This window comes from Salvelinus alpinus, chromosome 24, assembly GCF_045679555.1.
Source record: "Salvelinus alpinus chromosome 24, SLU_Salpinus.1, whole genome shotgun sequence".
In the NCBI taxonomy this organism is placed as follows: domain Eukaryota; kingdom Metazoa; phylum Chordata; class Actinopteri; order Salmoniformes; family Salmonidae; genus Salvelinus; species Salvelinus alpinus.
Window position 1 is genome coordinate 30,232,162 of NC_092109.1, and position 12,528 is coordinate 30,244,689.

At 44.0% G+C, this 12,528-nt stretch overlaps 1 protein-coding gene across 1 annotated transcript in view; it reads left to right on the top strand.

Moving 5' to 3' along the window:
- The window catches only part of LOC139552576 (neuronal migration protein doublecortin-like), an 82,048-nt gene that overhangs the window by 13,668 nt on the left and 55,852 nt on the right, over positions 1–12,528 (top strand). Inside the window, exon 3 of the mRNA XM_071364440.1 lies at positions 12,102–12,442. Within this exon, the coding sequence (XP_071220541.1) occupies positions 12,102–12,442 (341 nt within the window). The remainder of the gene's footprint in view (positions 1–12,101; positions 12,443–12,528) is intronic.

Here is a 12,528-nt window from a genome sequence, read left to right on the forward strand (position 1 = left end):
AAGAAACATGATGATATGAAGAAAATGTATTTCAGAAGAACAGAATAGGAGTTGCCCTACTGTATGTTTTCTGGCTTTGCGCCATGTCATAGGCTTGTTCATTTACCCGACAAGATATGTTTATGTCCCATGCCATTATTTTATATTATATGATTTTATAGTAAGAAGAATTGAATTGAACTTAACTGAAAGAAATAGAAGTGATATTTTTCCCATTCCGGCGCGAGTGCAAATATGAAGTGGATATGTGGAGCGTAAAAGTGATCATTTGAAACAGGTCCTATATCCTTGATATTTAGTTATTTGGCAAATTTTGTTGTGAATGATACAAACCTTAGAATGTCTTACAAATCAAAATGTATACGTATATGGGCTATATGCTATTGATGATTTGAGAAAGTGCACATGCTGTGTGTCCTCTCATCAAGTGATCATATTTTCACCCATCAGACTATTCTCTCGTCTTTACTAATATGTAACATTTGTTTAGATTTAGAATGGCCTATTTATCAAATGGGCAAGAACAGGAGCAAGACAAAAAAGATGTCTGGAATAGCAAATGGAGTCCACTTTCCCGACAGTACGTTTTTAAGTCATGTCGGGTAGGCTACTCAGGTATTTTCGCTGCAGGACAGGTGATATTCCGCCCAAACTCTGTATGCCATGGGCTTTCCAACCCTGTTCCTGCAGCTACCCGGGGCTTCATTTGGGAAACCAGGTGAAATTTGTTCGGCAACATCAATAGTAACATGTTTTCACAATGAAACATATTTAATTATACAGTTGACAGCTGGAGAAAGGAATGAAGAAGAGAGAGGAGATGGAAACTCACGGTGGGGAGATATTCTGTAGCTAAATGTAATGTCAGCCTATTAATTATACAAATGGCCTATTACTAGGCTATTCCAAATCAAATACAAATGCACTATAATTGTAGACTAAGCCTAAATTTAACAAATTCAGATTATCTTAAATCAGTTTTGTGTTTTTCTGCTGTGTGTAATATGTGGTAGGCTATTTATTGTGTAATGGCACAACCATAATTGTAATTCTGTGTTTTCTTTCGGGCTTGGGCTCATATACAGTATCGGCCAATGCTTATGCATAAGTTATAATATGCATATGAGTGTTTTGAATGAATCATCACCTTAGAAAGCGCTGTCCATTTCGTTGTGTTAGGCTTTGAAACAGCATCCACAACGACCATGTTTTCCACTCAGTTTGAACCTGCTGTTGAACTTCTTTCTTCAAATTTATCAATCACAGTGAGGTGAGTTTTAAAAGCACATACTGTTTTGATGATAAGTGTTTGATGGGATTTTCAATTGGATTTACATTGTCAGAGTGGTTAGAGGGACAATAGAGCCCAGAGCACCGGGCCAGTAGGACCTGCTGGTTGTTAGGGGGTTGGGTACTTCCAATGCATGTCCAGAGTGTATAAAATTAGATTACCATGACTCAACGGTCATATAGAATTTTACTGCAGTCATGACCCATGACTGCCAGTGTGGCAGTAATACTGTCACTGCAACAGCCCAAGTAGGGAGTGGGGGTCATTATGGAGGAAGGTGAGCTCACGGGGAGGTCAGGAGTGGGTGTCATTATGGAGGAAGGTGAGCTCACGGGGAGGTCAGGAGTGGGGGTCATTATGGAGGAAGGTGAGCTCACAGGGAGGTCAGGAGTGGGTGTCATTATGGAGGAAGGTGAGCTCACGGGGAGGTCAGGAGTGGGGGTCATTATGGAGGAAGGTGAGCTCACAGGGAGGTCAGGAGTGGGTGTCATTATGGAGGAAGGTGAGCTCACAGGGAGGTCAGGAGTGGCGGTCATTATGGAGGAAGGTGAGCTCACAGGGAGGTCAGGAGTGGCGGTCATTATGGAGGAAGGTGAGCTCACAGGGAGGTCAGGAGTGGCAGTCATTATGGAGAAAGGTGAGCTCACAGGGAGGTCAGGAGTGGCGGTCATTATGGAGGAAGGTGAGCTCACGGGGAGGTCAGGAGTGGGGGTCATTATGGAGGAAGGTGAGCTCACGGGGAGGTCAGGAGTGGGGGTCATTATGGAGGAAGGTGAGCTCACGGGGAGGTCAGGAGTGGCGGTCATTATGGAGAAAGGTGAGCTCACAGGGAGGTCAGGAGTGGGGGTCATTATGGAGGAAGGTGAGCTCACGGGGAGGTCAGGAGTGGGGGTCATTATGGAGAAAGGTGAGAACACAGGGGGGTTGGATGGTAGGTAGTGGGGGTCATTATGGATAAAGGTGAGGTCACGGGGGTTGGGTGGTAGGGAGTGGGGGTCATTATGGATAAAGGTGAGGTCACAGGGGGGTTGGGTGGTAGGGAGTCGGGGTCATTATGGATAAAGGTGAGAACACAGGGGGGTTGGATGGTAGGTAGTGGGGGTCATTATGGATAAAGGTGAGGTCACAGGGGGGTTGGGTGGTAGGGAGTGGGGGTGTTTGTGCATAGTTTTCTCCTTAGGTGACACCTATCATTCTAAGTTCTGTTAATGTGATTAGGAAAGGTTACACAGCGGTATTCTGATGGCCATCACCAGCTCTGTCTGTCATCACCTGTAACACGGGAATAACGAGAGGCATGAACGTCTTCTGCTCTGAGATGAGGAGTCTCGTCTGGCTGGTCTAGCTGGCTGTAATCTCTGCATATTAAATATGATCATCTGATGGTTTACAGGGCGATGGAGCAGTGGGACGGTGTGCTATGCTAGTTTACACAGTGTCCTCCAGAGACTCTGCCACTCTGCTAAAAGCTGCTACTTGTTGAGCAGCAGAAGTACAGTCACTTCAGTCATGCTGTTAAATCTCAGTAATTCATTAGCAGTGATTCAGTCAGCGCCTCAGGGGCCAGCGAGCAGCAGTCTCAGTATGTCTGACCACTGTTCCTTCACTGTTCCACCACGGTTCCTTCTTTTTCCACCACGGTTCCACCACTGTTCCACCACTGTTCCTTCACTGTTCTACCACTGTTCCTTCACTGTTCCTTCTTTTTTTCCACCACTGTTCCACCACTGTCCCACCACCTTTCCACTGTTGGTGTCCACCACTTTACTGACTGCTTTAGTGCTCTGTGGGTCTTTTTAAAGGTTGATGGATTGTGATAATGATGCCTCCTACTGTCTTCATGATCATCATAGTCAGTAGGGTGGACACGGATAGTGAAACAGTTTTCACAATTATGTCTTCCTCCTCTCATTGATATGCATGGTGTAGTGATAGTCTGTTGCTGTCGTTGTGTGAAACCCTACACTGTTATTAGAGATTCTCACTGAGGTTTTTATACGGTCAGTGACTCTCACTGGAATGTACATGTGGAATTCTCCGCTCAGAAGTGGAGGGAGAGAGAGCATTGCAATGAGTGCTTGGCAGGATCCAAAGCCGTAATCGCTGCGTCTGCATCCAGGAATTAGGAAATGGTTCCTAAATGGAGCCTGTTGTCCCAGTGGAACCATCCATCCATCTGCCTGGAGGCTGGAGCACAGGCAGCATTCTGTTTGATGAGCCGACAGACGGGGTCTCGGCCCCTCTCCTTGGCGTGATGTAATGTAACGTCTCCTCCCCTCATTAGAGGGACTCCCCCACCTTTGATGTGATTGCTGAGTCTCAGACTCTTCATAATTATCCATACGGGAGTCTTCCAGCCAGCTCAGCCAATCTCTCAAGCAGAATATCATGAAGACTGCTGGATGCTCTACACACTGCCCTATCCCACCTGGACAAGAGGAACACCTATGTGAGAATGTTGTTAATCGACTACAGCTCAGCATTCAACACAATAGTCCCCTCCAAGCGTGACACTGCTCAAGGACCTGGGCATGAGCACCTCCCTCTGCAACTGGATCCTGGACTTCCTGACAGGCAGACCTCGGGTGGTGAGGGTAGTCAATAACACCTCAGCCACGGTGGCCCTCAACACAGGGGGGCCTCCCAGGGGTGCATGCTCGGCCCCCTGTACATCTCTTACTCTGTTATATTAATACCCCCCTCAACAGTAGTAGTATCTGTTATTCCTTCTTAAGGTTGCAAAGGGAGGTTATATTAGTGGGAACTATCAAAGTCTACCAGTAAACTAACAGAATTTTGGTAACTTTCAGGGTTTGTTTGGAATTTTATCAAATGACATCTAGTGGCATTTCTGGGTACTTCAGATTGTCACACGTGTCTAATTATCTCTGACCATCTGTGTTGCCTTACTGCATGCAAAATATATAAAATAATAAAATAAGAGGATTTGAAAATAAAAATTTGAATGACAAAGCTGTAAAACATTCTCCTAAATATAAACCATAAACTCTGTTATTAACATTGGTGTTTAATATTATTTTTCATTTAATTTTTATTTGAGTAATTTAGCAAATGCTCTTATCCAGAGTGACTCAGCAGGAGCAATGCCTTGCTCAAGGGCGAAGGTTTCAGCCTATATATACACAGTATATATTTTTTACACACGTTTATTTGACTATGTCTTTGTAAATGTGTTGGCGCCAAACTGGTGGCAGTTGTGAAAATAAGTCAATAGTTGAAAGAGTTGCAGAGTTCATAAAAAATAATGCATTTGTTGATTCTATAATTTTTTTCATTAATTAGGCTATTTTCTCTTGAATCATATGATCTATCCACTAGAAACTCATGGACAATAGGGATACAGATATATAAAAAATATATATTTAGAAAGCCCAAAAATAAGGTGGAAGTGGGTCTGTAACTATGTAAAACAGGCTCTCCCGGGAATGAAGTGATTCACAGTCTGAGGAGGCTGACAGGTAGGCGGAGCTGAGCTCTCTCTCTCTCCAGACAACAGCTGGTTCCCTGTATAGGGGAGAATAACTGTTGCTGCCTGCCAAGAGAAATAGATCATATTGGGGCCTATTAATAGAATATAAATAGATCTTACTGCTACTTAGCGTTATAAAACGTTTTAGATTATGTTATGTTGCCAGCTGGGAAATGATCTATGGTTGTTAAAAGGGATGACTTGAGGAAAAAAAGAGAGCCTGCATGTTGGGACTACAACCAAAGAGAAAAAAAGCAAGGACAAATGAAAAAGGGTATGAAGGGCCATGTAGTGAAAGAGAAGGGATGTAGAAGGCAATAAAATATTTCTTCTAGTTGCACTATACAGCAGTTAGTTCATTACACTATGCTATTTGAAGTACAGCTTGCCAGTAATGTACTCTACCTTTGGGTTCATTACCTTGAGACCACACCCCTCAGAGTAAGAAAACCCTGTAACCTTATACACTTCACTCTGATGTAATTACTTACCTCTTCCTCTCGACTCGCATGACCCGGGAATTCAGTGTCCTCTGCCAGTGTTGATTAAGACTCCCTCAACGCCATCTGCCCTGGAGGCAGAGTTTTTCAATTACACTCAACACCCCTGGCTAATTGTGCTGTTCACTTCCCTGGATACCCTCCCTCTTTCCTACTGACACATCAACCATTATGTCTTATCTTTCTACTGACACCAATGAACAGGAACACAAAACAACATGCCAATTCATTCCAGTGTGCAGCAGATGTATTTTCCAAAAAGCTTGGAAGCCCTTCAGGGGGTGTTTCTAGGGAAGGAGGTGGGTGAAAGGGGCTGGGATTATACAAATGATACAAAGAGATAAACCCTGGCTTAATTTGATCAACATGAGGTGATCATCTCTTGTTTACTGTTTAGGAAAGAGAGGGGCCTTGAGGGAGTGACTGTATGTGTGGGGCGGCTGAGGCGGGCCAGAGGAGACAATGTATGGCACTAGTGGCATACTGCAGTTTCATCCCCCCCCCCCCCGCAAGATCAGAAAAATGTGAAGTTTCATAGATAATCTCATGCTATTCTACACATTTTGCAATCAGGCTGAGAGAATTTTGGATTTTTTAAGCTTATTACTTGCAATTCTACCAATACGGCTGCCATTTCCACCCCATTCTGGAACGATGAGGGTTTATGACACATGGCCATGGGCCGTTTTTCTTTTGGCGGGCGACCATAGAGATCCTATAAAATGATTAGGGGCTAAGTCATAACCCCTCAACGTTACAGAATGGGGTCCAAACCAGTCTAATTGGAATGAATGGCAGTAGAGGCATACTCCTGATTTTTACTTATGCAGGAAAATTAAACAAAGATGTGATATATCAGAAATTCTATAATAGAATACTTGTCAACCTAAAATATTGTCATATAATCATAAAAACAGTTTATTATGGGTTTTATACACATTTTCTGTATGAATAGCCTAAAAAAAATATGCAAACAGACCATAAATATCTCCATGTTTGTTTTCTTGGAAAGCGTAGAGTCCTTTTTATATGATACAGTATCAGTACTTGTAACTTGTCTAAGTCCTATCATCAACTGATTTCAAGTTTGAATGGAAAGTTGACATATTGGCAGTTCATTTGAAAAATGTATGAAATAATTCCTCAAATGTCTGGATAGCTAGCTAACAAACATACAGTGCAGATACATTCTTCAAATGTATTATTTTACACAATCTTATCACAGCACTAGCAAACTATGGTCTACCAGCTCCCTGACCAAAATGTCTGACCTTTATCCCATCATAAGAAGATGTGTGTGGTACGCCAGTGTATGGCACAGCAGGGAGAGTGTGTGTGTTTGTGCAAGAGCGAGATTTTGTGTGTGGTGGCGGGAAGAGGACAGGTACTCCTCTTACAGAGGATAATGAACTCTGCGCTGTATTATCCCCCACTGTCCTTTGTCTGCTGCTGCAGTGGCACAGGGAGGGATGTCCTCTGGATCTCTCTGGCGCTCTCTGCCTACATGAGAGCCTCCACACTGCAGTGTCTGACTGTCTGGGCTACATGATGGAGAGACCAGGGAGGGACACATGGAAATGGAGGAGAGATGTGTAGAGAAATGGAGGAGAGATGCGTAGAGAAATGGAGGAGAGATGCGTAGAGAAATGGAGGAGAGATGCGTAGAGAAATGGAGGAGAGATGGGTAGAGAAATGGAGGAGAGATGGAGGGTATTATGAAAAACAGATAGTGGCTGGCTGCTCCTCTTTCTCATTTAGGTCACTAACAGTGCAGTGCATGTAGGGAAATTAACCCAGACTGCTGAAGGAGGCTTCCGGATGCTTCGGGCACCAGCCGAACCGGTAAGGAGAACCGAACGAGTATGTTCGCATTCTCCCTTAAAATACCTTTGCTTGAAAAACGAGAGAAAAGTGGCAACAGTACTGTTTGTCCATCTTGAGACACTGTAGCCAGTATACACTTCCTCAAAATGGTCAGAATTAATCTAAGATAACTCAAGAAATCTGTCATTCGTTTTAACGTTTTTTGCAGAGGAAATCTTAGTCGCACAATCTATCTAAGATGTTTGGTGCAGTATTTCTCATGAAAATGAGTCGTCTATTGTTGAATGACAACGAACACTTAATTGAAGAATCCCTACCATTGACCAATCACAGACGAAGGGGCATAGACTTTCGTGTGCACGAACAGCCGAAATACCCGTTACGGAAGACCGTTTAGAGGAAGGCTTACATGATACAGTATTAGCCTGAGTTAGCTGCCGCACCACCTTACAGGCCTCTAGACCTTACGGTACTGTACGGGTCAGAGTACTGGATCTCAGAACAAGCTGACAGTCCACCCAGGCATAAGGCTTAGTGGGACTGGCTGACTCTTACGATCTGACCTTAAGAGAAATCAGGACCTGCTTACCTGCATGGAAGTGTTGAGCATTTACACTGTTGCTGGGCAGAATGCCCTACTGTATAGACTCGCTCAATTATAATAGTGAGAGGTAGCAGGCAGTTCTCCACCGTCCTACTAGTGAATCTGCTAGATCTGATGAAAGAGAGAGATACATATATTCTTTCCTACTAGTGAATCTGCTAGATCTGATGAAAGAGAGAGATACATCTAGTCTTTCCTACTAGTGAATCTGCTAGATCTGATGAAAGAGAGAGATACATCTAGTCTTTCCTACTAGTGAATCTGCTAGATCTGATGAAAGAGAGATACATCTAGTCTTTCCTACTAGTGAATCTGCTAGATCTGATGAAAGAGAGATACATCTAGTCTTTCCTACTAGTGAATCTGCTAGATCTGATGAAAGAGAGAGATACATCTAGTCTTTCCTACTAGTGAATCTGCTAGATCTGATGAAAGAGAGATACATCTAGTCTTTCCTACTAGTGAATCTGCTAGATCTGATGAAAGAGAGAGATACATCTAGTCTTTCCTACTAGTGAATCTGCTAGATCTGATGAAAGAGAGATACATCTAGTCTTTCCTACTAGTGAATCTGCTAGATCTGATGAAAGAGAGATACATCTAGTCTTTCCTACTAGTGAATCTGCTAGATCTGATGAAAGAGAGAGATACATCTAGTCTTTCCTACTAGTGAATCTGCTAGATCTGATGAAAGAGAGAGATACATCTAGTCTTTCCTACTAGTGAATCTGCTAGATCTGATGAAAGAGAGAGATACATCATAGTTCTTTCCTACTAGTGAATCTGCTAGATCTGATGAAAGAGAGAGATACATCTATTCTTTCCTACTAGTGAATCTGCTAGATCTGATGAAAGAGAGAGATACATCTAGTTCTTTCCTACTAGTGAATCTGCTAGATCTGATGAAAGAGAGAGATACATCATATGTCTTTCCTACTAGTGAATCTGCTAGATCTGATGAAAGAGAGAAAGATACATCTATGTCTCTTTCCTACTAGTGAATCTGCTAGATCTGATGAAAGAGAGAGATACATCTATGTCTTTCCTACTAGTGAATCTGCTAGATCTGATGAAAGAGAGAGATACATCTAGTTCTTTCCTACTAGTGAATCTGTTAGATCTGATGAAAGAGAGAGATACATCTATTCTTTCCTACTAGTGAATCTGCTAGATCTGATGAAAGAGAGAGATACATCTATTCTTTCCTACTAGTGAATCTGCTAGATCTGATGAAAGAGAGAGATACATCTAGTCTTTCCTACTAGTGAATCTGCTAGATCTGATGAAAGAGAGAGATACATCTAGTCTTTCCTACTAGTGAATCTGCTAGATCTGATGAAAGAGAGAGATACATCTAGTCTTTCCTACTAGTGAATCTGCTAGATCTGATGAAAGAGAGAGATACATCTATTCTTTCCAGGTGCTGTGATTAAGCAGTGCACTCTAGGTAGATGATGTCATAACACTGTTTGAAAAGCTGTTTCTGCTGTCTCTGCACTTTTACACAGGACAGACACCGTTTCAGATGCAGCGTTATGTGCTAGCGTAATTTATTCACTTTCCATTGGAAAAACATCTGTAGAAATATACCTATGATACTGTGTTGGATCTCATGACACAACATATCATGATTTTGAGCACCACATGTAGGAAGACTTTAGTAGAAATTCACAGTAGTATTTCAGCTAGACATGGAATATTATATTATAACAGTGTTTTGATGGACAAAGAGCTCATTTTAGACTTAACTTATTCATTTGCTTAGGCAAAGTCATGTAAATAATAGTGTGCGTTCTCCAGGGATGACCATGCTACAGTAGACTATGTAGCTATGATCACGTCTCAATGACAGCGCCTTCTCTGTGTGCTGTCTGGAACAAATGCAGAGAATATAATGAGTAGGAAGGAGGTGCCAAGTAGCCTAGCGGTTATGAGCATTGGACCAGCAACCGAACGGCTGTTGGTTTGAATCCCCTAGCCGACTACGTGACAGATCTGTCGGGGCCCTTGTGCGACACACTTAACCCTAATGGCTCCTGTAAGTCGCTCTGGATAAGAGCATCTAGTAAAATGTAAATGTAGAGTGAGCTCTGTCCATCAACCATGTGACCTGTCACATACACCCACTGACAGGCAGATCTGGGGGAGTTCAGGGCTGACTATGTGGAAGCAGAAGCCCACTGCTTTTCAAAGTAAAGACAAGTAAAGGTTTGTCATAGTTTCATTGTTGTTCTGGTCTTCCTGTCCTCTGGTGTTTCTTTGTTGTTCTGGTCTTCCTGTCCTCTGGTGTGTCATTGCTGTTCTGGTCTTCCTGTCCTCTGGTGTGTCATTGTTGTTCTGGTCTTCCTGTCCTCTGGTGTGTCATTGTTGTTCTGGTCTTCCTGTCCTCTGGTGTGTCATTGTTGTTCTGGTCTTCCTGTCCTCTGGTGTGTCATTGTTGTTCTGGTCTTCCTGTCCTCTGGTGTTTCATTGCTGTTCTGGTCCTCCTGTCCTCTGGTGTGTCATTGTTGTTCTGGTCTTCCTGTCCTCTGGTGTTTCATTGCTGTTCTGGTCTTCCTGTCCTCTGGTGTTTCATTGCTGTTCTGGTCTTCCTGTCCTCTGGTGTTTCATTGTTGTTCTGGTCTTCCTGTCCTCTGGTGTTCCATTGCTGTTCTGGTCTTCCTGTCCTCTGGTGTGTCATTGCTGTTCTGGTCTTCCTGTCCTCTGGTGTTTCATTGTTGTTCTGGTCTTCCTGTCCTCTGGTGTGTCTTTGCTCCTCTGGCACTTAGCTAGCTCTCATCACCAGCCTGATGAGTTTTGTCTCCCAGCTCTCGCTCCTGCAGATTCCATCTATCTTTCTTTGGTTCACTTCCTCTCTGTGACAGGGATCATCAGTCTATCCACTGACTTCCTGTCTCTTCTCCTCTTCTCTCTCCAGCCTCTAAACATTACGTTCACTTCTCCTCTCCACTTTAGGGTCATGTGGTTTGAATAGTTATACCTAATTTCTAGCTCCTTTCATGTACCTAGTCTCTCTGTATATCAAATGTTTATCCCTGACTCTCTTAACTGGAGGCCAGTATAGACGTCATCCTGTCACTGGTCTATAGAGAACACCTATAGCTGGCCCTGGTGTGATGAAACCCCTGATCCACAGTGACCTGTTACTGCTCTTCCTACAGTACACTACCTAAAAGGTCACAATAGAACCACCCTCCTCCTACAGGTCACAGTAGAACCACCCTCCTCCTACAGGTCACAGTAGAACCACCCTTCTCCTACAGGTCACAGTAGAACCACCCTCCTCCTACAGGTCACAGTAGAACCACCCTCCTCCTACAGGTCACAGTAGAACCACCCTCCTCCTACAGGTCACAGTTGAACCACCATCCTCCTACAGGTCACAGTAGAACCACCCTCCTCCTACAGGTCACAGTAGAACCACCCTCCTCCTACAGGTCACAGTAGAACCACCCTCCTCCTGCAGGTCACAGTAGAACCACCCTCCTCCTGCAGGTCACAGTAGAACCACCCTCCTCCTACAGGTCACAGTAGAACCACAGGTCTTCATGATCAGTATTTTTTAAACTAGGACAAATTGGAGAGCATTACCACACCTAGGATCTAAAGTAATTCCATCAGCTGATGTTAAGAACTTGATACACCCACAAAGAGGACCATGTCAGTGTCACCGTGTGTTGATGCAGGTGACCCTAGAGTGCAGGTAGTGGAGTGTGAGTGATGTAACAGGAAGTCCAGAGTATGAGTAGGGACTAATGCTTCAGCTTAGGTGTAATAACGCCCTCTTCACATTGCTGTAATAAAGCATGGTGGAGGAGTACTCATGGAGTGGTATGACATTACAATATTGTATGTTCTGTATGTGTTTGAGAGAATGGGGGATGGCGTATCTCTGTCAGAGCAGTCTCCTGCTCTTTGATGATTGGGGGAGAGTTCAGTGCACAGGTCAACATGCTTTGGATTAGGTTCATGGAGATGCTATAGCAATTACTGACAGGGTGGAAGCACACGTCATTGGCTCGTTTTTTAAAACTTCTGGGGAAATAACTGCTAGTTTGCCAACACACTATGAGATTCGGTAGAGCTAGATTGTCCTGTTTGAGTAGGAGGCTGTTTTTCTGTCCTCAGTTTATCTTGAATCCATGCATTTAGATCAGATGTAGTGGGGATGCATAGTTTACATGAAGATGTGTTGGTATTTTCTCCCTCACAAAGGTCTATGTGACATCTGAGCTGGTTATCCTACAGGCTTTAACTCCACACCTCTACTTACAATAGTACTGATGTTGGGTTCCTGTTGAAGCAAATATTTCCTCAGTTTATGTCAAACGAAGTTGAATATTTCATATTCCTTACGGCGTTCTCTCTTTGTCTCTCCTCTCACCCCCTCAGGAGAGAGCTACGTCTGTGCGTCCGAGAACATCTACAAGAAGGTCGACTACACAAAGAACGTCAACCCCAACTGGTCTGTGAACGTGAAGGCCTCGGCCAGCCAGAAGAACCTGCAGAGCCTGGCCAGCAAGCAGGCCAACGAGGCCCGGGAGGGTAAGGAGTTTGTTCGGCCCAAGCTGGTGACGGTGATGCGGAGTGGCGTGAAGCCGAGGAAGGCCGTCCGCGTGCTGCTCAACAAGAAGACGGCGCACTCCTTCGAACAGGTGCTCACCGACATCACAGAGGCCATCAAGCTGGAGAGCGGAGTGGTCAAGAAGATCTACACACTGGACGGAAAGCAGGTAGGTCACACATTCACTCACACTGGACGGAAAGCAGGTAGGTCACACATTCACTCACACTGGACGGAAAGCAGGTAGGTCACACA